Raw genomic sequence first — 26,593 nt, 5'->3', positions numbered from 1 at the left:
TTGGCAGGGAGCAGCTCTCTGCTGTCCCGCGGGTGAAACACGTAGCGACAGCCCTGCCAGTGCGCACAGGGGCTGGGCTGACCTTTACCCCCACCCCAAAGACTGGCTCTGAGTGCTGAGGCGCCAGCCCACGCCATGGGCAGCTCAACACTCAGGGAATCTTCAGTGCAATGGGCCCCATGAGTGACTGCGTTCGCACTAGCTCGGCATCACCCCCCTGCCAGCACTGCAGAGGGACGGGGGTACGGCCCGGGGTGCTGGCTGAGCACCTCACCTTGTGCCCTGTGCTGCTCCATGGCCCCCCGCTGCCCATGCTGTGATGGCACATCCCAGGTGACTAGCCCAGGGCCCCTCACACTACAGATCAGCTCGTTTGCTTATCAGAACCATGCGCTGCTGTTTGACGCAGGCTTTTACTCATAAGAACAGCCAGCCTGGGGCAGCCTAATGGGCCAGCTACTTCTGACAGGCAGAGCCTTAAGACACCCAGAGTATGGGGTTGTATCCCTGACCCTTGTGGCTGATAGCGGTCAATGGACCTAGCCTCCATGGCCTGCTCATTCTGTCTTAAACATTAGTGTCATTTTGGCCTTCGCCCTGTCCCCTGGCAAGGAGTTCCACGGGTTGCCTGCCTGTTGCATGAAGTGCTTCCTTTTAAACCTGCTGCCTATTAATATCATTGGGGGACAACCCCCCCCTTCAGATTCTTGAGTTATGTGAAGGGGTAAAAACACTTCCTCCCCACCACTCATGAGTTTATAGCCCTCTGTCATAGTCCCCCCCTTCGTTGGCATGGCTATAAGCTAACCCAACCCAGGTTTTGTAATCACACCTTCAAAGGATTCTCGTCCAGGCCCCTCGTTAGTTTTCCTGCACTGGCCTGTTTTGAATGCTAGTGTAGATTTCTGAGCTGTGGGCGTACTGTGGAGTTATAGTGGGGTAGTAGAGTGTCTGGTTTTAGTCACTCTTTCCTCATTGTCAGCTGTTTGCCTCCCACTGCCCCCTAGGCCGCTGCTTTCCCAGAACTATCCATGCCGGCACCACCAGCCTTTTCTTGAGTAGTAACAGCTGATTTAGAGCCTGTCTGTTACAGCTGTCATGGGGATGTCTGCCCATGTGCATTACTTTGCATAAAAAGCATTGAATTTCAGCTGCCATTTTTGTCACCCAGACACATGCCAGCTTTGTTAACACTCCCAACAGCTTTTGACTTTAGCTTGAATAATTGTGTATCTGTTCCAAGTTTTGCCACCTCACTGGCCCCTTTCCAGCTCTTGCTGAATACAGTGACCAGCCCTGGTCCCCAGACAGCTCCTTGGGAGACCCTGCTATTTACCAACCCCCTGAAAGCCCTGTAGGAAACACTCCTGCCAGTGTGAGCTGCATGGTTCTGGGGCACCCCCAACAGCTGCTTTACCTACTTTCTCTCACTTACATCTGGGTGACTGGGGGTCTAAGTACCTCACATGAGGCACACGCTGGAAAAAAAAGGCCGTGATTCCAATCCCCAGGGGCCCTCCCCTCAGCCCTGGGAGAGCTATGCCACAGCCACAGTCCTTCGCCCCAGCCGTACTACCTTGCACATTGGCCTAGACCCATAGCCTCAGTCCCTCTGCAGCTGGGAGCTGGTGAGCAGGTGATTTGGCACTTAGGAAAGCCCACCGCCCAACAGGTGCCTGGAGGAAGCACCGGGAGGTGAGCTCAGGCTCCAGCCCCAATTGACTTAGAAAACCCCGCAGGCTGTCCAACAGGAAAGGGAGAGAGGGGCTCTGTGCCACAGCTGTTTCCCAGCTTGGCCATGGCACAGGATTCCCCCATCCCCAAACTCCACCAGGGTTTAATTCAGGTCCACAACTCCCACTACGGCTCCAGAGCAAATTGTCCATTTATTGGAGTAGCAAAGAGCTGAAAAAGTCAGTTCTAATTACAGAGTCAGATCAGAACATGGGGACGGACAATGTTACATTTGTACAAAAGCAGAGGCACCGAGAGCTCCAAGGGGCACCGGCAGCACACGCTCCAGGGCCATGCACCGTGGCCATTTCTGCCTGGCGCCGCTCGGCTCCGTGGTCGGCCTGCACTGCCCAGCCCAGGCTGCGGGAGGCACACGCAGGAGCACCCACAGGGCCCAGCACTGAAGCCTGGGGGGAAGGGGGCGCTGTACAGTATGAGATGCACCCAAGAGCCCCAGCAGGCGAGCCGCGGGTGGGAACTAGTTAGCTAAGCAATCGAGGTCCCATCCCCCCGCTGTAATAGGCTTGCTAAGGACACGCTGACCTGGTCTCCTGCTGCTGCCAGTTCCAGCCAGTCCCCATAGCTCAACAGAGAACAAGCCCAGCTCCTGGGCAGCAGCTGGCCTGGCTGCCACCCCCGGGATCCTGCCCAGGAGCATCCGTCCTCTGGCGCCTTCCCATAAGCTCTGCGCAGGAGAACCCAACCCAGCAGCACCAGGATCCCCCCCAGCTGGAATCCCAGCAGCCCACTGTTGCCTGCCCACCGAGACAGCAGCCCCAGGGGGTGGACACTGAATCCATTTCCATGCACGGCCCGTGCCCCATCTCACCTCTGGGCTTCCAGCGCGAGCCGGCTAGCGCCTCGGCAAGAAGACCTCGCGCCCAGCGGTGAGAGCTCGGGGCAAGGTGCAGAGAATCAAAGCTATTTCAGACCCCAGGAATGACCCATCACCGATTTACTGTCACGTGCGCCAATCCCCCCCCACCGCATGCAGCAGCTCCCCCTGTACTCACAGCTACGATTTTCACCCTCCCCAGCCCTGCTGCCAGCAAACCCAGCTGCAAAACTGCATCAGCCGCCTGCCCCAGGCCCGGAGTTTGTACTCGGCAGAGCGCCAGGCCCAGCCCCTGCCCACGCTGTACCAACCCCCTGCCTTTCACAACTGGCCGACCACAGCAGGAGACAGACCCCAGGCGGCCCAGCAGCAGGGTGTGCGCCTCGTGGAGGGGGAAGCCTGCAGTACACGCTGTGCAGCCCAGGGGGCAACACTGAGGCAGAAGCTAGGAGAGAGAAGCGCTGAGGGAGGTGCCACCATATGCCTGGGCCAGGGTGGGGGAGGAATTGCTCAGCTCTCGCCCAGCGCCAGAGCAAGAAGCAGGGACGGGCAAGTGGGCACCGCGAGGAGGAGCAGGGAGCCATGGTGCAGCCCGAGAGCCGGACGTCCCTCCCCTGGCTGGGACAAGCCTCACTGCAGCTGGGGGCTCTCGGCCAGCATCTGAGCCGAGGGGACCTGTCTGGAGAACCACCAGGGCACAGCGCAGATCCGTTCGCCAGGCTCCAGCAGCCCAGGCTCTGGGCCATGCACCCGTTCAGCTCCGTCCCCTGGGGTCTGTGAATGGAAGTGCAGGGGCACTGCAGGGCCGGCTCCTGGCCCAAGGCAGGAGCAGCAGTAGGGCCAGCTGTGCCAGAAGGGACAGGGGCCGCCTCTGCTGCCCCAAGGCCAGTCTCCCACCAGGAGGGGCTCTGGGACAAGCAGCAGCCCTGGCCTGGCTGGCCTGGGGCTGGGGAATGGCTGGCTCTCCGTGCCGTGGGGGTCACCCCGGGCTAGCTGCCAGGGGGGCCCAGGCACTGAGTGGGGAGCTGGCATGTAGTGCTGTGTGTGCATTTCTCACCCCTCTCTGCAGCCAGGGCTGAGCGGGGACAGAGGCTGTGGTCCAACACCCCAGTTTCCAGCCATCACGCTAGGGGGCTCCGCACAGGCTGTGCTGGCACGGCCAGGGAGGGGCTGTGCGTGCCCATGTCCCCAGAGCTGGGCCGGGCCCCCCCCGGCTCAGGTTTTATTCAGTGTCCACAGCGGGTCCAGCATGCTGAGGGGGTCGTCGCTGGGCCGGGGCCCCCGCAGCCCCTCCCCGTTCTGGGGCTGCAGGAAGCTCTGCTTGTTCATCCGCGGCTTGCCCTTCAGGGAGCTGTCCAAGGAGAAGGCCTCAGGGGTCAGCGAGGCCAGGAGCTCCAGCGAGGAAGAGGAAGGAGCCAGGCTTGTGGCTGAAGGCTCCCTGCTGGGTCTCTCCTCCACATGGTTGCTGCTCTCGGCTTCGGGCGGCGGCACGGGCATGGTGGGGGGCAGCTCGACACTGGTGGGGGGCACATGCTCCGTCAGGCTGGGCTGGGCGATGCTGGCGGGTGCTGCAGGGACTGCCCCTGGGCTCGCGGCTTCGGGCACTGCTGCTGGCTCGGGCAGCTGCCAGTCTGGGGGAGGCTCCGGGCCGCCCCCGGGCGGCTTGATGCTCAGCTTGGCAATGGTGGCCTGGATGGAGCTGATGGGCATGTCCCCACCCAGCACCAGGTCCTGTGGGTCCTGGTGCAGGTACAGCTGAAAGAGAAGCAAGAGGTCAGCCCAGGCCCCTCCCTCAGACAGGCCTAGCCGGCCCCCGCCTGGAGACTAGACTGCCCTGCTCCAGTCAGCGTGGATCAGCCACCAGAAACAGCGCAGTGAGGCTGCTCGGCCTGGTGCTGCCAGGCTCTGGCCACAGGGGCCCAAGGGAGGACGTCTCCGGAGCCCCGCTCTGCCCAGCGCCGGTACCCACCTTCTGGGCAGCACTGCTGGGGGGCTTGCTGGAAGCCGGCGTGGTGACCCCGTGTCTCTGCAGCACCTGCTCGGCGTGCTTGAGGACGGCTTCGTAGCAGAACTTGAGGTGCAGCTGGAAGAGAAGCAGCCGGCGAGATCCCTTGAGCCCAGACACGCCCAGGTGCCAGGAGCGGCCAGAGCCGAGCAGACTGTGCCATTTAAAGGGCGGCATGGCACTGCTGAACCAGGTGCCTGGGCCCCCACCTCCCCCCCCAGCACATTACCTTCTCCTGCAGCATGTGCTTCCTCTGCTGCCGCATCCTCTTCACCAGCTGGGCCAGGTCAGGGATGCTGTTCCCAGCCTCCACCTCCTGCATTGCTGCATACATCAGGCAGAAGGCGCCAGTGCGCCCCACCCCAGAGCTGGTGGGAAGAGACAGCGCCCGGGGGCATCGTTGGGGAACCCTGCCAAAGCCTAGGTGAGCGGGAGTGGGGAACTAGGAAGCCACCAGCACTGCATTGTGGGTAGTGTGCCCCTTCTCCCCAAGGGCCAGATCCTGGGCCAGGGTGTCCTCTGCCACGCACGGCAGGGCTGCAGTCCGGCTTGGGGACTCCTGGGGAAAGAGCCAGCCCTGCAGCCTCCCAGCAATGCACTGGTTTTCTACCCTGGGCTCTTGCTGGCCTCGGAGGGAGGTTTGCTCCAAACGGGCAGGACGCCCGCCCCGCCCTGCCCCCCCCGGCAGAGCGCTTGTCGGGGGAGAGCTGGTGCTCGCGCAGGTCACTGCTTTGGGCCCAGACAGCTGCAGCGCTCCACTCCCTAGCTCGGGCCGAGCGGCGAACCCGGCCTTACCTGCAGTGGACCACGATGGGGGTGTGCAGGGGGCGCTGGTGCAGGTAGTGCCCGTGTACTTCCTGGATGAACCGCAGCAGGTTCCCCTTGCTGTCGGGCAGGCCCCTGCAGGAGGAAAGGAGGAGCTGCTGGCAGGTGGGCAAGGACCTGCTGTGCCCAGAGACAGAACCTGGCCTGCCAAGCCTTGCGGGAGAGGGTTTCTACCCCCATCCCAGGAGCTGGGTGCTCGAGGGAGGTGCCATGCTCCTCCCAGTGGGACAGGGCCCTATTTCCCCTCCCCCCCCCCAGGGGCCTGGTAGGGTCTACAGTGCCACTAGTGAGATCGTGCCACCCCACAGGGCCCTGGGGGGCACCAGCTGGGAGGGAACAGTAGCTCTGCCCTAGGGCAGTGCCTGCAGCCCAGCCCCTGGGGTGGGAAGTTCTGATCTAATGAGCCAGGAGCCCCCAGGGCCTCCCCCCGCCGCCCCACGGCACGTACAGCTCAGGCCAGGCCGTGAACTGCAGGTGGATGACGGTGCGCTTCAGGCTCTGGTTGCGGAACTGCAGGGTGATCATCCGTTCCACGTGCGTCGGGGTCACCTTCAGGCTGGTGAGGATCAAGGTGATGGGGCCCTGCACCATGGGCTGGCCCCGCTCCTGCGGGAAGTACCGCACCACCTTCTGCTGCGGGGCGAGAGACCGGTTCAGCACGCGGAGCCCAAGAGCACAACGCAAGGAGTGGAGCCCAGACCACCGCCGCAGAGCCACCTGGGCCCTCCCAGCCTGCAGCCCAGACCACCACCGCCCCCACTCCCAGCACAGCCCCCCCCAAGCCCAGAACAGAACGTCAGGGCCAGAGCTCCCGGGGCCCTCCCGGCCTGCAGCCCAGAACACACAGCCCCCGGCCCACCCCAGCCCAGAACACAAGGCCAGGGCCATCCTGCCCCAGGCTCAGGGGGACAAACCAACAAATTGCCGAGGAACTGGCAGCCTTGGGGCCCTGGCCAAGTTCCTCTCTCAGTTGTCACCAGCTGCCTTCCCAAACTCTCCCCTGCCACGCAGTCACAGACAGACACAGCATCCTTCGCCTCCTGGCCTGAGTCTAGTGTAGTGATGCTGTGGGTTGTTCAACACCGTCATGTTCCACCCAGAGGTGGCTGCATTTCAGGGCCAGGTGCCATTATCCCGGCACACACCATCCCGGATGGAAGATGCCAGGTGTATGTTACTTGCCCCCATAGCTGTGGATGGTACAGCCCTGGGGGGTCTCTAGCTTGGCTGGGTGGATCAGCAACCCAGCACTGTCTCCTGAACACTGACACACAGGCGACGTCTCCCACCCCTCAACCTGGGGGGTTCTCCACAGCCTCGAATCCCCCCCTTCCTGGGACCCATCAAGCCCCTGTGGCATTGCCGCTGTCACCTTCAAGGCAACGCAGAGTGCCCACCAGCAGGCTCCATGCCAACACCCGGCCGGAACTGGTCAGGAGCTCAGCTTTTGAGTGAGACCATCCCCACCTCACTCGGCTTGTCTGGCCGGAAGGACCTCGAGAAATCATCAAGTCCACCCCACCATGCTGAGGCAGGACCAAGTAAACCTGGACCATCCCTGACGGGTTTGTCCAACATGGCCAATGCCAGGGATCCACCACCTCCCTGGGACGCCTGATGCAGAGCTTAACGACCCTGTTTGTTCGAAAGCTTTCCCCAAGACCCAGCCTACAGCTCCCTTTCCACAAGCCGGTTCCTTCTTGCCCCCCCCTCGGTGGGCATGGAGAACTATTGATCACCGTCCATGTTACCACCCCCCTCACGGAAGCTGCCGGGTGAGAAAGTCCTGCCCTGAGGAGCTCCTGGAGATCCTACCTTCTCTATTTCCTGCTCCGAGACCAGCATGACTATGAGGGAGACCTTCTGCTCGTAGATCATCAGCCAGAAGTCGGAGGCCGTCCCCACCAGCGGGGCCTGTGTGGCGATGATGGTGGGGCAGTAGGAGGACAGGTCCTCCACCTTGCTGGCGTTGATGTAGTCGTCCTTGCCCGACTGCAGAACGATGCGGTTCTTGTCGTAGGGCATGATGTCCTGGTGGCGGTTTTTCATGGAGTAGCAGCGGGCAATGGCGATGGACAGCTGCCGGGCATCCCTCTCCTGGGCATCCTGGAGCTCCTTCCAGATGCCGTCCAGCTCGGGGACGCTCCTGGGGACAGGCCTCTCCAGGCTGGCCACCATGCCCCGGAACCGATCCAGCTCGGACAGCAGTCTCATGATGTGCTCGGGCTTCTCGTACGGGTCGTTCTCGATCAGCTGAACCGCCTTGGGTTTGTGCCCCTCCTTGGCATCGGCCTTGGTGGGCTGCAGCAGCGGCTGGTTCACCGCCGTCTTGGAGCCCCCGTGCTGGCTCTCCGGGCTCGAAGACAGGAGATCGTCCGTGGAAGAGCTCTGCCGGTGGAACTGGACCTCGGCAGGGCCCTGTGCCAGCGGGGCCGCGCCGGGGGTGAGCGATGGGGGGGGTCGCTGTGGCAGGGCAGGGGCACCGGGCACTGAGGAAGGCAAGATGGCTGGAGGCTGGATAGCCAGGGATGGCTGGGGGGATGGCGCCGGGGAAGGGATGGCAGGACCTGGGACAATAACGCCGCCTGGCATCTGGCTCAGAGCGGGACTGGGGGAAGACGGGACATGGTGAGGGCCGGACTGACTTGAAGATGGGGGCTGGGGACCAGCCAGTGGCATGGCAGAGCCAGGCGGCAGCTGGTTTGTAGGGGGCCCCGGATGGCAGGCAGAAGGGGCAGGACAATAGGGCATCGCAGAGACCACTTGAGCGGAGGTGCCGGCTGGCATGGGCTGCATGCCGGCCAGCGAGGGGCGAGGGTGGAGCTGCTGAGCCGGGGCCCCCATAGTGCCTGGGAGGCTCTGAGACAGCAGGGGAGGCCCGCGGGGCATAGCTGCAGGGAAGGCGTGAGGGGCGTTGTCCTGGGCAGGAAGCGGGTAGAGCTGTGTTCTCAGCGGGCCATGGATCTGGGCATGGCTGGGAGGCTGGGGAGAAACGTGGGCCAGCCCCGAATGCTGGCCAGGGAACTGGGTCGGGAACTGGGCCTGCGGCTGGTACATGGGCAGCGGTTGGAGCTGGGCCTGACCCTGAGGTGGGTACTGCTGCTGGGGGAAGCTCGGAGCGGGCGGCCCCGCTGGGAACGGGGGCTGCTGGCCGAACGGCTGGATGCTGCCTTGGGCGTAGGGGAACAAGGCGGGCGGGCCAAGGAAGCTGCCCTGAGGAGGGAGCCCAGGTGGCTGGCTGGTGAGCCGCGGGGGCATGTGCCCGCCCATGGCCCTGGGCGCGGTGTAGCTGGAAATGGGTGCCTGGATGCTGTCAACGGTTGTGGTGGCCGGGCGGACCCCAAGGGGGTGAGGTGGGCCGTCGCTCCCTCCTGGGGCCTGGCCACTGAACCGGGGGGGCTGAGGCGGGCCCATGGCAGTGGGGAGGCCGCCTGGCAGAGCCCCACAGGAGGAGACCGGCTGCCCCATCCTGTAGGTGGCACTGGGAGTGATGGGAACTGGAGCAGAGCCAGGCATGGGCACATGCTGCGGGGAGGATCTCTGGGGAGGCACCTGAGGGACTGCGTAGCCGGGCTGAATGGGGGCAGGGGCGGGGCTGGGGTGTCCAGGGCCTCTCCGCAGGGCGCCAGCCGGGTAGAGCTGAGGGCTGGGCGACGGGGCAGAACTTGGAGGCCTGTGGGGCTGCATCACCTGGGCCGGCAGCACAGGGGGCCCGCTGTAGGTCTGCGGGGGGAAGGGGCCTTGCAGAGGGCTCCCAGGGGCACCTTGCGGGGGGGTCGCCAGGCGGCCAGGGAAGTAGTGTCCCGGCAGAGGCACCGAAGCACCGAACTGAGCAGGGTTAAAGGGAACGCCAGGCTGCGCTGCCATCGGCGGCTGTATCGGAGCATTGGCTGTCCGGGCGCCAGCCGGGAAAGCCTCCGGGCCTGGGGGCCTCATGCCACCGCCGCTGAAGGCCGGGTTGATGGAGAAGGCAGCTAGGGCGTCCGCAGGCAGCCTGGTGAGATGCGCTGCCAGCACGTCAGGGGGCAAGCTCCGGAGCTCTTCCGGCAGGTCGGCCAGAGAGAGGGAGCCCAGCTGCTGTAGGTCTGCTCCGTCCAGACCGGCCGCGAGGTCCAGGTCCCGCTCAGAGCCCTTCTTCTGCAGGGCCGGTTTGGGAGCAGTGGGCCTTGGAGGCGGCTTCTTCTTCATTTCTCTGCAAAAGCAAGACCAGGCACGTGATGCCAACCAGCCTCTCAGTGCCGGTGTTTGGAGCGGAGCGGGCGTGCGCTGCCTCCCCCATCTGCCCAGCTCTAACTGCCGAAGTCCCAGGTGCTGGCAGAAGGTACCTCCAGCCTCTCCTGCAGGGACCCCCCGGGAGGGGAGAGGGGTTTGGGCTCTATCACTGAGATAGCCAGCGGCAGTGGCGGAGTCTGCGCCCTTGGCACCCAGCTGCAACTCTAGGGTCCAATTTCATCCCCAGGCCCTGTCGTGGTCACTGTTAAGGAGTCTCTTGTGCCACTCGGTCTCTGCACCACTCCTAGTCACCCTCCCACGCTAGGGGACTTGGGGGAGCCTGAAAGAAACACCCCAACATTCAGGTTCTCAGCTCCACGGCATGCCCAACCCCCACCCCGAGAAACATGAACATGGCGAATGAGCTGACCACTGCAGAAGGCCAATCAGATGCAAGGAGTAGCAGAACTCACCCCCCACCCTCCAAGGTGGAGCGGACGTGGGGCAGTGACCTACCTTTCCAGGACCTGCTGTCGGCTTGCTTCGGATGCTTGGCAGGACGCTCGGGCCTTCTCCAGGAGCTTGGCTGCTTTGCTCTCCAGATCCGCGTAGAAATCTTTCCCCTCCTGCGACTTCTTCATCAGGTCTTCGTAGGCTTCATAGGAGGCCACCAGTGTCTGCAGCGTGGTGTTCCACCTGGAAGAGTCAATGCAGGGTATGCAGTGGGGGGAGCGATATTAACAGAGCAGTCCTGGAAACCAGGGGGGATGGGGGGAGGGAGGGATGAGAGCAAGGCTCACTGGCCTCTAGGTGGCCAACCCCCAGGGTTGGTTTGTTTACACCACAGCCACGGCACCTGCACATTCCAATCAGGGACCAGCCCGTGGGGGGCCCAGGACCAGCCCTCTGGTTTATAGTTGAACCAGTCTCAAAGCAGACAGACTCAAACACTAGGGCCTGCTGGGGGGCAGTCTATGGGCGCCCTGGGGTTAGTGCCATGGGGCACGGGAGGCGAAGTCAGCAGCAACCACCACCGGCCCAGCTGGGATGTGAATCTCTGTAAAGGAAGAGTGGAGGGGCTGGCGACCCCACCCCTTTCCCCACATCACGATGCTGCCTGGGCCAGCCGAGAGGTGCTAGCGCGCACAGAGCGAGCGTCTGGCTTCGGGCTGGCTGGGGGGCATTCCCCACCGGAGAATGGGAGATGGCAGACCCTGGCCAAGGGCTAGGATCGTTTTACGCAGCACATGGATAGCGCTGCGTGCTGGGAGCAGACTCTGCCGCAGCAACCGCTGCTGCCCCCTGCAGGCAACGCCACGCTCCCCACGCACTCACTTGTGCTCCACCTCAGCCAGGACCTTCCGCACCGCCGCATACTTGACGTTGGCGTCCGTCAAGGCCTTCAGGACGTTCTCCTGGGCCGCCAGGTTCTGCTCCAGATACACCTTGATCTGGTCGTACTTCTTCAGCTGCTCTTCAAAGAGCTTCTGTCGGGGCGAGAGGAGCGCGCTGGGGTCAGCGGGAGAGCCGACTGCAGCGCTAGGCTGGGGGGCTCAGCGGGGAACCCCACAAGCTGAGTGCGGGGAGGGCTGGGGCTGACTGACAGCAAGTTCAATGGGAAGTTCCCACTGACAGTGGCAGGAAGAGGCCACAATAGAAGCATGATGCACAGCAGGGCGCAGCAAGGCCCTCGGTGTGACTCGGAGGGGCACCGCAGACGTCACCATCGGCTCTGACCAGAGACACTAGCGCACTGGAGAGTGCAGAGAGCAGCGGAAACGGCCCAGGAGTTCAATCAGCTCCAAAGGGGATGTGACCATGGCCGGCAGGCAGGGACAGGGAGTAACAGCGAGTGGGGGTGGGGTGGGGGGGTTGACGTCTGTTTGGAACGTAAAAGTCCCAGGCGAGGCAACAGCTCGGCACTTTGCCCCGGGTCTCACCCTCATCTCTGAGCGGTCGGTCGTCACTAAGGAGGTGGTGATGTCGTCCTTCTGGATCATCTCACGGAGCTGCTGCTCCAAGGACATCCGCTGGTCCTTCATCTCCTGCACTTTGGACAGGATCCGCTTCAAGTTCTGCAGCACCTGCTTGTCGTCTGTGGGGGGGGAAGGAGAAACCCATCAGCACCTGGGGGCGCTCCCTCAGGCTTCATACCGCAGTCACCCAGCTCACCCCCCGGGGGGAACACGATCCCTAGCATGGGCAGGTACAGCTCCTGTTGGTCCAATGGAACCTGGCCCCCTGCTCCAGGGCTAAATTTGACCCTTGCTCAAGACACGCTCTGGGGTCCGAGAGCCAAGCCCCCCCAGGAACAGTCTCCAGCAGAAATTCAGCGAACTGGCGATGCTGAGGCACCACCGAACCCAGCTCGCCCAGCCCTGCAGCAAGACAGGACGAGCAACCTGCTGGCGTCAGGTCGGACTCTGCCCCAGGGAGCAGATCCGGGGTCTCCGCCAGAGCGAGGGGGTGCCATTAGCTGGAGGCATTCTGCCCTTTATACTCCACCCATCACCCACAGATCCGAGCCTCGGGCGCCAGGATCCGCAGCAATGCTTTGCCGTCCCCATTAATCTAAGCCACGCGGCCGGCCGTGCGCTCATGGCGCTGACCGGCCAGTTAATACTATGCCCCTGCAGCCATTCAGCTCTGCCCGAGTTGCCTGGAGGTTCTCCCAGCACTGGAAGTCTCAGCGTGTCTCTGAGCCAGCCGGGGGGGGGCGGGGGGTGTGTGTGTGTGTGTCTGCGTTCCAGAGCTCGGAGCCTGGGTAGATTGGAAATTTCACCAGGAATCTAGATCCAACCTGCCTCCTGATCCAGCCTCTGTCCCCATCACTAGCTCTTCATCTGACCCCGCAGGCTGGGAACCAGCAGAGGAACCCAGCTGGAGCCCAAAGCATGGGAGGGACAAGACCAGGAGGGAAGGCACTGGCTTGGGGCCCACAACAGGAGCAGATTCATTCTTCTGGGGGCAGCGAGAGCCAGGGAAGACCAAGGAAGGAGACTAGCGTGGATGTCGGCATTAACGCCTCCTCGGCGCAGCGAGGGACTCGATCAGCGGCAGGCCGGCAAGCCAGGCGCAGCCCAGCCCAGCCAGAGCTCTCCTAGGGAGGGGCGAAGCTCAGCATGCCGTGGTGCTCACCTTCCGTCAGGGCTGGTGCGGGCAAGGCAGCCCGCACCTGCTCCAAGGGCCCGCTCAGCAATCGTAGGTTGCTGATGTGCAGGTTCATGGCTTTGTGCAGCTCTGTGTTGGTGAAGCTGGCCTTCTCATGCACCTCCATGTACTTGGCCCACTCTTTGCTGACCTCAGCCAGCCCCGGGGAAGGGCTAGGAGGAGAACCTGGCTTGCCAAGCAGCTCCTGCAGCTTCTGCTCCTGCAGCTCGTCGTCATCCAGGAGGTCCCTGATCTCTTTCAGAGAGGCCTCCACGTCTGTGAAGACTCCCGAAAGCACTGGAGGGGCAGAGAACCAGAGGCATTAGGACACTGGTGGCATTTCCAGCGAGGCTGGGCAAGGCCCCGGAGCGCGACTGGAGACCGAGCCAGCTCTGCCTGGGGGTGCAGCGAATGGTCCCGTTCGTCCCAGTGAAATTAGCAAACTTCACCAGCATACCAGGGGAGGCAGAGGCAGAGACAGTAGGTGGCATGTCAATCACAGAATATCAGGGCTGGAAGGGACCTCAGGAGGTATCTAGTCCAACCCCCTGCTCAAAGCAGGAACAATCCCCAGAAGATTTTTGCCCCACATCCCTAAATGGCCACCTCAAGGATTGAACTCACAACCCTAGGTTTACCAGGCCAATGCTCAAACCACTGAGCTATCCCTGGGGGTGCAGAGAATAGAGCCCAGGAGTCAGACCCCCTTGCCATGACTCACTGGCCTTTCCTCCATCGGCTCTTACCTTGCATGGACTGAACCAGGTTCTTCACAGTGTCTGGCCGCACGCTGAGCGCGGCGCATTTCTCCATCAGGACGGGGGGGATGTGGTTGTACATTTCCAGGTTATCCACCGTCTCGGGGTCCAGCTGCATGGAGTCCATGAACTGGCTGCAGACAGAAAGCAGGGCCCTCTGAGCAGTGGGAGAACCCTTCCCGGGCACAGCCCTGCCACCCCTGGGCTGCAGACACGGGTGCCAATTTCTTGGAAGCAGGATCATGGTTCTCAGAAATGAGAAACTGGAAGGATCCCAAAGGGCTTTACAGAACGAACACCCCATGGTCACCTCCGCCAGCACGGAAATGCAGCCGCCTCTGGGGAGCAGCACGACAGCACACACCACACGACACAGCTCAGGACAGGAAGGGAAGGTGAGCGCCACACAAAACCACAGGGTGAATCCAGAGAGGCAAAATGTAACAAACCAAATTGGAACTGGGCCTGAATGCAGGGTTAATACCCCAGCTATTGGGAATGGGCCATGGGAACGGTGGGGTCCGCCACTGCCTTGGTTTCCGTATCTTCCCAAAGGAGAGCTCCAGCCGCATAGCACCCTCTAGGGCAGTGGCTCAGTACTGACTCAGAGAAGGGTAGCATGTACCGAATCACCTGCCCCATTTCCTTCAGTGCCTTGGGTCACCTTGGAGACCTGCCGTCCCACCAGGCCAGGTCAGGGGGAGGCGATCTCGCATTGGGCCATGGCTGAAGGGAGCAGAGCTCACTTCCCGTTAGCTGGGATGGGGAAACACAGAACAGCGATGCAACAGGGGATCCCCGCAGTGTTGGGTCTGCACTGGCCAGGGACCAACTCTATCCGCACCCGCGAGGAAAACCCCACGCGCTAGCGCAGTCTCAGTGCACACGTACTCCAGGACTTCGTTCTTGGCCTCGATCTTCGCCATCACTTCTCTCAGCAGCTTGGCCTTCTCCTCACTAGGACAGACGAGAGAAACCCCTCAGCACCCAGGCCAACCAAGGTACTTACAATCACTGAGCCCTGTGCCGGGTACCCTGCTCAGGACTTGAACCTTCCTCAGCCCCTCCGGGAGCAGGCTGAGGCAGCCCTACGGCTAGCCAGGGCCAGCACTGACCTGCTCCAGGAGCTCCCGGAGAGCCGGGCTGGAAGGAGCGGGCAGGCAGGCAAGAGCTGAGGGAGAAACACTCAGGACCGGAGACGCTGAAGGGCCCTTTCAGGGCAGGCGCAGGCACAGCCGAGCGTCCAGTTTCGGCTGCTCCACTAGAAGGTGCTGGGGACCCAGCCCCTGGGGAGGAAGGGGGTGGGGGGGTTCGGATTTGCTTGGGGAGGTCTCTCCTGGGAGTTCAGCCTCCTGCAGTTCCCATTCACCTGCAGTATGCCGAGTGCCGGACGCGTCCTTATCACCCACCACGTGCCCCAGCTCAAGAGCACGCGCCAGGGAATCACTGGCCCCAGCTTCCTGGCCCCCGAGGCAGGATCCACACCCTCCCGTACTGAGTGCGGACGCCCCGGGAAGTACTTGCTACGGAGATCCCTTCCACTCACCTGTACAGCGAAGATGCCTCATGGGCGGCCATTGGCACCAGCTTGGCAAAGATATCCGGGCCCGTGACAGCTGGGTCGGTGGGGTTGACGGGAAGGGCTTTCACCAGGGTGGCACCTGGGTATAGAAGAGAACAGTCTGACACGGATGCCTGCGAATTATTCTAGTCAAGGGCACGGCACTTCCCTTCATGCCCAAGGCTGTTTTTCGGGCTGCACCTGCCACCAAAACGCAACTAACAACTGTTCACCTCCAGCAGGTGCTATGGAGACCCGGGAGCAGGAAGTTCCTAGCGTGAGCGGCATCAGTGGTGCTAATGGGTTAGAGACTGGTACCAAACCCACCTGTGCTACTGGGGCAGCATGTTCTCATCGCTGCCCATTACCAAGATACCTGTGCAAAGCACGCAGGGCTTCCCTTTCAGAGCGCCGTCTTCCCCACTCGCTGATCGCCACCCCCTCACTCCCGCCCAGAGCCCGGACTGTGCAGGGCTGAAGGTTTATGCACCAGCCATGGCGTGGTTTTGCAGAGCTGTGGGCAGCAGCAGAGGGATGGATGTGCCCAGCCTGCCTCACCTTTCACTGACTGCAGGGTGTCCAGCGCAGGGACAGCTTCGTGGTAGATGAAGTCATTGTCCTTCTTGGCCGAATTGTACCTACAAACAATTGAAGTGTAAATCCAGGGAGGGGAAGGGGGACCCGGCTGGGACTCAAGGAGTGAGCTTGCTGGGTTAGATGGGCAGGGGCCTCAAGAGCGGGGTTTTACTGCCCACCTGATGCCCCCCAGAAGATGCTATCTCTATTCTACAGGCTGATCTTCACCTGCCAGTCACTGGGTACAACTCCACCCAGTTCCCTCTGGGGAGAGGATGAACCATGCGTGACAGACGTTAGCTACGTCACTTAACGTGCTGCTCACGGCGCTAAGATGCTACAGTGCGGACAGCATGAGAAGAGCCTGTATAGAACAGACCTACACTCACTAGCAGCACATGTGAATTTGGCCCTATATACTGAGACCCTACAAAGAGAAGAGCTCCCCAGAGCGAGCAGGGGGGCGGGGGGGAGGGAGAGATTCAGCAACGAGGTTTGACCCCAGAGAGCCTAGAGACAGACTCCAGTCCCAGAGGCAATTCCGGCTGCAGACTCACTTTCCCCCGATCACATCCAGGGTGAATCGCAGGGCTTCCTGCACCGTTTCAGGCTGACCCTGGAAGAGGCACAAAACACGAGTTAACACAGCCAGTCCTGCCACATCGCTGCAGTCGATGTAACACCCTGAGCAGCCCTTTTGAATGCTGCATCCTGCTGCCCTCCACAAACTAAGCAGTGACCTGAAGGCAGAAGCAGCCTGGCGACCCTCACTGTCACCTCATTTCCCCCTAACCCACTTCCAGAGCGAGTAGCCAGCGGAGATGAACAGAGCAGTGAACAGCTCAGAGCTGCAGGCTGCCTGCAGACTCTGGCAGACGCCAGCCCTTGGGTGCATTCTGCAGGCTGACTTGTTATTCACAACGGACAGCTGGGATTCAGAGCACCACAAACACAAGGCGGGTCGATCCTGTGCCAAACTCCTCAGCCACAAGTGTCAAACTCGGGGGCTTGCGTTCCTGGCCCAAGCCTGTGGAGCCGGAACACCCCATGGGAATGCCCCCCGGGATTCAGGGGGGCCCAAGGAGTGCAGCACAAGAGGAAGTGCGATAGTGGCTAAGGCAAGAGGGACTCCCGGCTCTGCTGGTAGTTTGCTGCATGGCCTGGCATCCCATGGCCCAAAGGGAGTTTACCCCTGACTTTAGGGAGGGCAGAGACAGGCCAATGCCGAGAGCTTTTCAACAGCCCACTCAGTCTCTCCAGGCCTCTGTGCAACAGAAATGCCACCTACTTCTTGTCTGCATCACGTGCCATAAATGGGCCAAAGTCACCAGCTGGGCGGCGGGCTCAAGTCGCTGGAGTAAAATCATGAGTGAGTCTGGCCCCCCTGGGCTGTAGCACACGTCTGGAGTCAGTACTACAGCGAGTGGGGGTCAGATGCGGCCTCCAGTAGAAACTTAGGGCTTCACAGTGTGGACCAGGGCTGCGTTAAACTAGCAAGTTCCTTCTGTGCAATGGAGGAGGTCAGTTAAGCCCCACCCTCCCCACAAGGTCCGACATGTGTGATGCACGTAGGCTCCCAGGGGGCAGGGAAGGAGAGGACACCAAGATCCAGACTGGCCTTTTCTCAGTCTTAGTGCAGCACTAAAAGCCCTATTAGACCTAGAAACCAGGAGGCACCAGCGTCTCAGCATTCACAAATCCCCAGGGCAGGAGACAGACCCCCTATTGCGCAGAGGATTCATTTCAAACCCTGGACGACAGTAAGGCAGGCTTCAAAAGTCACATCATTCCGATTACCATGGCCCCCACAAATTCTCACCTATTCCAGTGGCCAGTCTTCTCAGTGCCAAGAGAAAGGTACACAGAACCTGGTAGGTCTTGTCTTTCTCCCTAACCGTGCACAACTGCTCCCTATCGTCCTGCAACGGGGCTTCCGCCACCTCCCTTGGGAAGTTCTTCCAAAGAGCTGGTGCTTGGAAAGTTTCCTTGAGAGCTGCTGGAGCCGGAAACCAATGCTTTGCACTATCGGAAAGCCAGCCAGCCAGCCCGCCCTGCTCCAATGGCACGTTCTGAAAGTGCACGAGTCACTGACTGCTACCGTCTTTGGTTGCTCACTACCAGCGCTCTCAATAACTGTGTTTTGAGCACTGATCCCAGAGCAGCGCCTGGAACGTGCACTGCTAGACGCTTAGGCCCCAAACCGCCCCGAGGGCTGATGTTTTTTTTTTAAAGGCAATCAGTACCACGGACAAGAAAGCAGCTTACCTTTGCCAGTTTGATAGCTTCGTTGAGTTTATCCAGAGCGCTCTGGAAGTAGACAACCTGCAGAGAAAGCAGAGAGAAGTTCTGCCAAACTCCTCTACGAGCTCGGAAGGGGTCACAAGAGTACACACACACACACACACACACACTTGCTATGGCACATGCAGTCAATAGGCCAACGAACCCTGTGTAGATACCTGGGACAATCCAACGCCATTAAGTACAGCGGGGCCTTCTAAGAAGGAGCAAATTAATAGCACAATCAAGCAACCCAGATTAAGGTACGCTGCCCATGAGACAACCATGGGACATTTTCTAGAGAAGGGAGGTACATGAGAAATGCAGTGCCACACACCACCACTTCAGCGATCCAGATACTGACATCACATGCTGCCGTTCTTCTAGCCCAGGTTCCAGAGCAGGCATTGTCTCCTCGTGGTAATGCCTGCTCTAGAACTGCGTTTGGTGCCTGCATTGCACGGCACCCAATGGGAATCACATGGAAAATGGCAATCATGCAAGTGTGGATTCTCTTCTGACAACAGGGCTGGAAAGTCACATCCACCGGCATATACAAGCTTTCAGCCTTAACTCTACCCCTGCTGGCGGACAGCTCACTCCACGGGCAGGACACCAGCGAGGAGTTTTAGGACCAAAGAACGAACCTAGTTGGAAATTTACACAGTAACAAGAAAGATGGTGCCCAAGTTCACATGGAGTAGGGGAGGCCAATCAGCTATTTGCCCCACGGATTGGTGCAGACGTGGCAGGGGTGTCCAAGTTACAGTTTAATAGACACCAAAGATTTCAATGTGTCCTTGGTATCATGGACAGGTGAGTTCCTGCCAATGTAGCCCAACCTCTTCAAAGGGTAACGGTCAAGCCCACGCGAGATGGAACTTGGTTTACAGCTGGATTGCAGGAGTATTAACCAACCCGAAGCAGAAATAGTTTTACTTACTCGTTCTCCAAACTTCTGCTGCTCCTCAGCCTGTTTTCCCATATGCAACTGCAAAGAAACACAACCAATGATGGCAGAGGTCCCCATTCGGGGAAGGGCTCAAGAGAAACTGACTGAAGCCCTACAAAGCCAGCCAGGGGACTCACTACAGAAGACAATTTCGCCGGTGTCCATGTACATTCAGGAACTTCACGCCCATGGTGACCACCACCTCCCAGCGGGTTTAAGCAACCACAGCCACCCACAAGTGGAGGGACGCCAGGCCGTTCCTCTTGGGCAGCCAGAGTGAAGCTCCCAATGCACAGCCTCATTCTTCCCACTTACATGAGCGATAGCAGCAAAATAGTAGATCTTCATCTGCACCAGCTTCTTCCAGTCCTTCTGAATCTTCCCCAGCAGCGAGGCTGTGTCCGAGTTCTCCAAAGCCCGGCAGGCCTCTTTGTAGTAGTCCACTACCTATGTGGAGAGAAACAGTCAAGAGGTATTTCAGGGCAGAGTCACAGCATCAGAATCCCAAGAGAAAGCCCTAGTGCCAGTTAAGAACATAAGAATGGCCATACTGGGTCAGGCCAAAGGTCCATCTAGCCCAGTATCCTGTCTACCGACAGTGGCCAATGCCAGGTGCCCCAGAGGGAATGAACAGAACAGATAATCAAGTGATCCATCCCCTGTCGCCCATTACCAGCTTCTGGCAGACAGAGGCTAGGGACACCATCCCCGCCCAGCCTGGCTAATAGCCATTGATGGACCTATCCTCCATTAACTTATCTAGTTCTTTTTTTAACCCTGTTATGGTCCTGGCCTTCACAACATCCTCTGGCAAGGAGTTCCACAGGTTGACTGTATGTTGTGTGAAAAAAATACTTCCTTTTGTTTTAAACCTGCTGCTTATTAATGTCATTTGGTGACCCCTAGTTCTTGTGTTATGAGAAGGAGTAAAGAACACTTCCTTATTTACTTTCTCCACACCAGTCATGATTTTATAGATCTCTATCATATCCCCCTTTTTTCCAACATGAAAAGTCCCAGGCTTTTTAATCTTTCCTCATATGAAAGCTGTTCCAGACCCCTAATCAGTTTTGATGCCGTTTTCTGAATCTTTTCCAATTCCAATATATCTTTTTTGAGATGTGGCGACCACATCTGCACGCAGTATTCAAGATGCGGGTGTACCATGGATTTATAGAGAGGCAATATGATATTTTCTGTCTTCTTACCTATCCCTTTCTTAATGATTCCCCATAGTCTGTTTGCTTTTTTGACTGCCGCTGCACATTGAGTAGATGATTTCAGAGAACTCTCCACAATGACTCCAAGATCTCTCTCTTGAGTGGTAACAGCTAATTTAGACCCCATCGTTTTATATGTATGTTTGGGATTATGTTTTCCAATGTGCACTACTTTGCAGGAAAGTAAAGGCAGGCTGGGGTTCCGGCTGCCACACAGTGCCCAGGCATTGCAGCTTACAAGGCTCTCTCAATCAGCCGCAGGAAGGCCTGAGCCCGTGTCCTCATTCGGACAAGATCGTGTCAAGCTCAGACACTGACTAACTCAAATGACTTGACTTTTAACGGCTTAGTCTTGAAACCGTTACTCGCTTGCCCTCACGCTCTAGCAGAGCGCGAATGTTCCCCACCCTGCTGCCCACAGTCAGCACAGCAGTGAATGTTTATAGGGATTTCCTTCCCTGCTTGCAAACCACCTCAGCTGGTTCCCAGGGTTCAGAGACTCCTGTGGAGTTGTTCTTGCACGTGGCAGGGCAGCAGGAGGGGCTCGTCTCAATCACAGTTAAGGGGCCCACAGAGTATAGTGCAGCAGAGCTCCCTGGGTAACTCACCTGGGCGCTGATCCTGGCCACGAGGAAACTCTTCCTGTTGTCCAGCATCGACTTCTCCAAGAGACACTCCTGAGCTTGGCCCTTCCAGGAAAAGCAATGGAGATGCTCAGCTCTCCCCAGAGACTTCACTGCATTCCTGCGCTCCTCCAAGTCACCCCTGCCCAATCTCAGCCAGCCCCTCCTCCCCTGCCCCAAAGGAGAGTCACACAGCAGTGGCTCCAGTCTACCATGCAGAACAGGCCAACACAGACCAGCTTTCTGGTCTACAAGCCAGAACAGCTCCGGGGCCTAGCCATGCATAGAAAGCCTCTCACCTCCATTGCCATTCAAAGCCAGCCCTCAGTGGGAACCATAAGGCACTGGCCTATGTGAAGTGAGCGCATGGATTCAACCCAGTCTCTAGTGGACAAAACCCCACCGCCGCGTTGGAGGGCTCAGGTGCGAGGCCAAGCACGGACAGAATGGCCTTGGAGACAGATCTCCCCTCTAACTTCCAGGGGCGATCCTAGGACTGAGGTACATTGGTGGGCCCACGTAGGGGACAGGGCTGCACTGGCTCTGGAGATCAGAGCTGAAAAACGTAGGTCAGCCCCTGCCAGCGCAGGGCTCTGTCTGCCCAATCCCTAGGGCTGTCAATCACACACTTCCACCACTCTTTCCCCTAGCTAAAGCGAGCTGGCCACGGAGGCTGGACTTCACCTACGCTCAGCTTAGCCCAGGTACAGCTGCAGTGCCACTGAGCCAATAAAGCCATCTCATCTGGAGAGTCAAAATCCAAACCCTTCCTCCCTTTCAAGGCCAAAGTGCTGCCCAGACAATGGTGATCAGTCTGACGCCTCCCAGGGCGGCACATGAGAATGAATAAAGCAAAGAGCATGCAAGAGGCAGGGCGCTGTTATAACGGGATCCCCTGATGCAGTAAACCACGGCAGCTTCCTTCACACCCACCTCTACCTTTCTTCTCTACAGGGATAAGGACAATGTCAAGGTATTTCCATCTGCTCTGTCAATAGCCCCCTCCTTGGAAATTTGAACCTACTTCTTCCCTTCCCACGTTTTACTCTCCTCGATCGGACGTTTAGAACTGCCTTTGCTAGTCAGGCCATTAGGCCCGAGAGTTCAGTATCCCAACCCGACAGACTGGGGACCGGGCACTTTCTGAGGAAAGCGTGCAGACCCCACAACACATGCAGCCACCCGTGCAACCCTGCGGATGGAGAGAAAAATATTCCTCTTGCCCCTGTGGGGATCAGTGTATGTCCTGGAGCCGGACACACGATTCCTCCCCTACCACAGCGCTCTGGGATCTCTCCTGAACAAGGACAGACATCGGAAGCCTCTCTTGGCCACCTTTTGCAGACAGACAATTTCCCTCTAAGCAGACAGCAGGCTTACAATCTGCATGTGCCAAGGTACTGGGCCAACTCCGTCTTTATCCAGCTCTGTCCAAGGGTGGCTCCCACTCCAACTGGCCTTTGAAAAATGAGACAAGGCTAGGCCCAATACCAAGCGTGTCTCCTCCTCCCCTCGCCTCGTCAGCTTTGGTGAGATCCCTTTAAATAAACTGCATCTAACGAGCCCAGCATGAATGGTGAGCAGCAGCAAAGCCAGCGCCCACCCTTACCAGCATGAGGTTGATGTTGAGGTTAAGGATCTGGTGACTCATGTCCACGCTGTAGGAGTGAGGGAAGTGATCCTGCAAGTAGGTGAAAGCCCCAGCCGCGCACTGGAAATGGGTGCAGGAAACCTTCATACCCTGGCCAGGGCCGCCGCAGAAGGGGGAGAAGAAACATGTAAGGCTCTAACCCACCCAAGCCAAAGCAGAGGGCACTGCATAGAAGCCATGCTGTCTTGACGCCTGAAATTTACCAACAGCCTTCATTAGTGGACTTAAACCCCAAATGTTACCATTTTAAGTGGTGTTCAACCTTCTCCTGTCCCGGTTGTCCAGGCTTTCATCACCTGGAGACTGGATGACCATGACACTCTACATGGGGTGACCCCATGAGACCACTCAGACTAGCGGGTGCCAAAAGCAACTGCTGCTTACTTTCTGGCTGTAATAAGTTACCCCCTTGCTCTGGCTTCCATTCGGTTCCCAGACGGGGCGGGTGGGATTTTCAGCTGTGAAGTCCTACATGGTTTGGGAGCTAGTCAGCAGAGGGACTCTCTTCCCAGGCAATGCTTCCATAAGCAAGGTCAGCTGGGAGCTCCCCAGGCCAGGAGAGGAGGGAGTGGCTGGCAGAACTCTCCAGGAGAGGTCCTTGCCATCAGGGTATGTGGCGTGGCCCAGCCCATCTTTTCCAGGCACCTGCTCAGAGGGTGGGGGAGGGTCTGTTATTGGCTGGAGGGAAGATCGCATGTGGGGTTACATGGGGGTGTTAAATTACGTCACGGCGCCCAGAGCTTGCCGCAGGCACTGCTATAACTACACACTATGTCAAGAAAAATCCCGTATTCATCCCTCTCTCCCAGTCCCAGGAATCCCAGCACCTGGCACGAGCGATACAAAATCTTCAGACTGCAGAGCAGTTTTTGAAGGGATCGTGCCCCTGGAAACGTGACCAGTCCCCTCCGGAGATTCACAATCGCTACTGAAAAGACTTGCCACCCTGCCAACCTTTGTGCTCTCATCTGTTTGGAAGAAACCACCCATGATAAGGTGGGGCGGACCACGAGGGGTTTAGCATCTTTACCTCCTCGGAGACTCTCTTGTCCATGGCGCCCAGCATGGAATGCAATGCCCCTGTTGGGAACAGGGAGCTCAGATCAGGCCACTGGCAAAATGTGTAAGGCCATTTTCCACAGACCCCTAACCCCCCGCTCAGCCCCCACTTCACCCCATCCCTCAAGGCCCCACCCCCTGCCCCTCCTCTTCCCTGCCTCTTTCCACCCCCTCCCCTGAGCACGCCCTGTCCCCGCTCCTCCCCTCCCTCCCACACGCTCCTGAACAGCTGTTCCCCCAGTGTGCAGGAGGCACTGGGAGGGACTGAACAGCTGTTCCCCCAGTGTGCAGGAGGCACTGGGAGGGACTGAACAGCTGTTCCCCCAGTGTGCAGGAGGCACTGGGAGGGAGGGGGACCCCAGGGGTCCGGAGCCCAGTTTGAGAAATGCTGACCTACATCATTTTAATCCTTGCTGATTTTGATTGTCGATCTCTCATTGCACTAAACTGCACCTATTTACATGAGGGCTAAACCGGTTTAAGTACAACCGGCTGGGTTTGCACTAGCTGAACTGGATCAATTTCAAATTGATTTAATTAAACGGGTGCAACTATTCTCCTAGACCAGGCCTGGATTGGCCTGCGGGGGAGGGAGACGCATGGTGATCCTCTGGCTTGTCATTCGTGGATCACAATGAAGGGAAGAGCCCTTTGGAGCTGACCCCGAAGATCAGCCTCTCCTGCACCAGCAGATGCCCGGGCTGAAGCCTCACTTGAGGGTCTCGTGCCAGGGTTCAGATCTGGCTGGTGTTCTAGTGGCCAGCAGAATCCGCCAGAGCCAAGGAAACAGGGGCTCATTTGTCCTCAGTGATCATGGTAACACTTCAAGATGTCATGGCTCTGCTCTCCCAAGGCCCAGCACTTCCAGCTGCGGGCAGCTTCGTGCCGACTGTCACCTGAGCTGTGATCACAGAAAGGCCTGCGGGCAGATCGGCTGAATGCCCCTGCAGTGGTCACTCCCCTCCCTCCCCCCACTGAGCAGCAGGACCAGGCTGGACAATGAACCCTGTGGAGTAGGGAACGAGGCCTAGCCAGGGAGCAGGGCAGTTCTCTGGTGCCAAGCAAACCCCAGGTGGGCTCCCGGGCCTTACCGAGGTTATAGAGGATGCACGCCTGCTCATACTTGATGTCCTCGTGGGTAACCGCCTTGCCAGAGAAGATCTCCGTCCTGTGAACAGAGAAGCCCAGGGTTGGTGCCTGCACTAGTGAGCCAGCGAGATGGCCAGATGCACAACCCAGCTGCCCCGGGGGCCCCACAGCCACGTTTCCAGGGAAGGCGGACAGCTAACAACTAACGGCTCAGAGCAGGCAGGCGTGATCCAAATGATTTAGACTCACCTGCCTATGTAGCTGGCATAGAGTCCACTCCAAACTGAGTGGGAGATGGGAAGCTGCTAGGTACATAAACCAGCAAACCCGGTTATGTTTGAGTGGTGCCAGGCTCGGTCTGCTTAGCCCCAAAGCCCAGCCTCCACCACGGCCGCCAGGTGGTGTAAACCAACCCCTCTTGGTCAGTCCTGTGCCCCCCAGGGCCATCGCTGCACCCTAATGCACTGAAATCCCAGCTGCGGCAGGAAGGGCAATCAAGGTGGCTGGAGGGACAAGGAGGGCCGCACTGCAGAGGCTGAGACGCATACGGCACCGCTCAGAGAGCCAGAGGGGGCTGCATGTCGGCGGCAGGTGGCGTAATCTCAGTTACTACACTGCTTCTTCCATCCCAGACTCTCCCAGTGTGCTACAAACCTGCACTCACCCTCACGTCCCCGGGGAGGGAAATACTCTGCTCCCCGGCTTGCAGTATTCGAGCTCTCTCGAGTCAGAGGTGCGCATGGCATTCGGTGGAGAGCCTAGAGACGGGGCTCTGCCCGCAGGGCGTGCCAGGCAGGGTTAGAACAGAGACACGCTGCTGGGCGAGATCACACTGGGCAGCAGGGAAGGACACAGTGAGGCTGGGGGAACTTGGTCTGGGTTTGTTCTGTTGTACAGATCATTGGGAAGGCTGGCAGAGGGAGAGTCATTGGTGGCTGGACGCAGGATCAAAGAGGAGATTCCTAGCGAGGGGCAAAGGAGACGGGGCGAGGGGCGCTGGCAGAGCCCAGGGACACGGGAGATGTAGGTGGGGTGGGGATGAGCAGGATGCAATCCAGCTGAGCCGGCAGAGGAACTTGGGTCAGGGAAGAGGAAGGGGAATATGCCTTCAGTCCATCCACACTAGCACAGCTGGCGGCCTACGAGGATAGGACACCACAGGAGTCTAGGCAGGAGATTACCAGGGCCAAGGAAGCTACCCACCTGGATGGGGAAACTGAGGCAAGAGACAAAGCCAGGTCATACAGTGAGTCCACTGGCGAGCCCCAGCTTCAGCTCCTCCGCTCAAAGAATCTCCCATTGGATCACGTCCCAGCTCCCAGTGTCAGCTGAGGGTGCCCTGGCAGGGGTAGATCGCTGGCTGCGGGGAAGCCTGCTCCCTCTCCTGCCGCCCCACAAACCCCACCAAACCGCTGCACTTACCACGTGACGGGCACAGCCGCCTCGTGCTCCGCGCCCATGGGGACGCGGCTCTGCAGGTAGTGAAGCTGGCCAAAGTACTTCCGCAGGATGCTGCAGCCCTCAAAGTCCCTGGGCACGCTGATGGCATTCTGGAGGAGGAGAGAGAAAGGAGCAGTGCTTCAAGGCAACAGGCAGCGCCATGCTTACAGATAGAGGGCCTGGGCTGTATTTGGCTGGCAGTGAAATCCGCTTACGTGATCGGGGAGGGAGATCACTCTGAAATGGCTCCCCAGAGGGACTTTCCAGGGGCCACCTGCAGAAGCCAGGGCATTAGCCACTCTCCAGTGTCTCCTCTTGACTGGGATGGAGATTCCCCTCTCCTTTCACACACTTGGGGTGGGCAGTTTCCCAATCCAGTGGTACAACTGCAACAAAGTACTGCTTATGCCAAGCTCGGGAGAGGCCTGGGGCCTCTGTTCTGGAGCTGAAGGCAGCCAGGTATGTCACCAACTCAGGAGACACCCACCACCCCACAACACCTTCAGCCCAAGGCTTTCAAAGTACTTTGCTACATTAAATGCCAGGTGTCAGGCTGATATCCGTTCTGGGCAAACTGAGTGAAATGATCACTAAAAACAAAACACCTGGCAGCTCATGACAGA

General features: G+C 59.3%; 1 protein-coding gene across 2 annotated transcripts in view; it reads right to left on the bottom strand.

Moving 5' to 3' along the window:
- Positions 1-1,867: 1,867 nt before the first annotated feature.
- The window catches only part of PTPN23 (protein tyrosine phosphatase non-receptor type 23), a 38,626-nt gene continuing 13,900 nt past the window's right edge, over positions 1,868-26,593 (bottom strand). Inside the window, exons 3-25 of one of the 2 annotated variants that reach the window (XM_054016807.1) lie at positions 25,953-26,080; positions 24,533-24,609; positions 23,413-23,462; positions 22,341-22,472; positions 20,717-20,797; positions 19,204-19,335; positions 18,880-18,927; positions 17,922-17,978; positions 16,214-16,272; positions 15,639-15,718; positions 15,066-15,180; positions 14,411-14,476; positions 13,508-13,653; positions 12,750-13,058; positions 11,552-11,706; positions 10,947-11,098; positions 10,128-10,307; positions 7,215-9,591; positions 5,848-6,032; positions 5,370-5,474; positions 4,804-4,942; positions 4,539-4,652; positions 1,868-4,324 (exon numbers count right to left, since the gene is read on the bottom strand). In XM_054016807.1, coding sequence (XP_053872782.1) covers positions 3,785-4,324; positions 4,539-4,652; positions 4,804-4,942; positions 5,370-5,474; positions 5,848-6,032; positions 7,215-9,591; positions 10,128-10,307; positions 10,947-11,098; positions 11,552-11,706; positions 12,750-13,058; positions 13,508-13,653; positions 14,411-14,476; positions 15,066-15,180; positions 15,639-15,718; positions 16,214-16,272; positions 17,922-17,978; positions 18,880-18,927; positions 19,204-19,335; positions 20,717-20,797; positions 22,341-22,472; positions 23,413-23,462; positions 24,533-24,609; positions 25,953-26,080 — 5,427 coding nt within the window. In that variant the 3' untranslated portion in view covers positions 1,868-3,784. The remainder of the gene's footprint in view (positions 4,325-4,538; positions 4,653-4,803; positions 4,943-5,369; positions 5,475-5,847; positions 6,033-7,214; positions 9,592-10,127; positions 10,308-10,946; positions 11,099-11,551; positions 11,707-12,749; positions 13,059-13,507; positions 13,654-14,410; positions 14,477-15,065; positions 15,181-15,638; positions 15,719-16,213; positions 16,273-17,921; positions 17,979-18,879; positions 18,928-19,203; positions 19,336-20,716; positions 20,798-22,340; positions 22,473-23,412; positions 23,463-24,532; positions 24,610-25,952; positions 26,081-26,593) is intronic. The other variant, XM_054016808.1, reaches the window with a different exon arrangement.

This window comes from Malaclemys terrapin, chromosome 2 (assembly GCF_027887155.1).
Source record: "Malaclemys terrapin pileata isolate rMalTer1 chromosome 2, rMalTer1.hap1, whole genome shotgun sequence".
NCBI classification, from domain to species: Eukaryota; Metazoa; Chordata; order Testudines; family Emydidae; genus Malaclemys; species Malaclemys terrapin.
The sequence above is the reverse complement of the archived record's forward strand: the minus strand, read 5'-3'. Positions and strand labels throughout refer to the sequence as shown.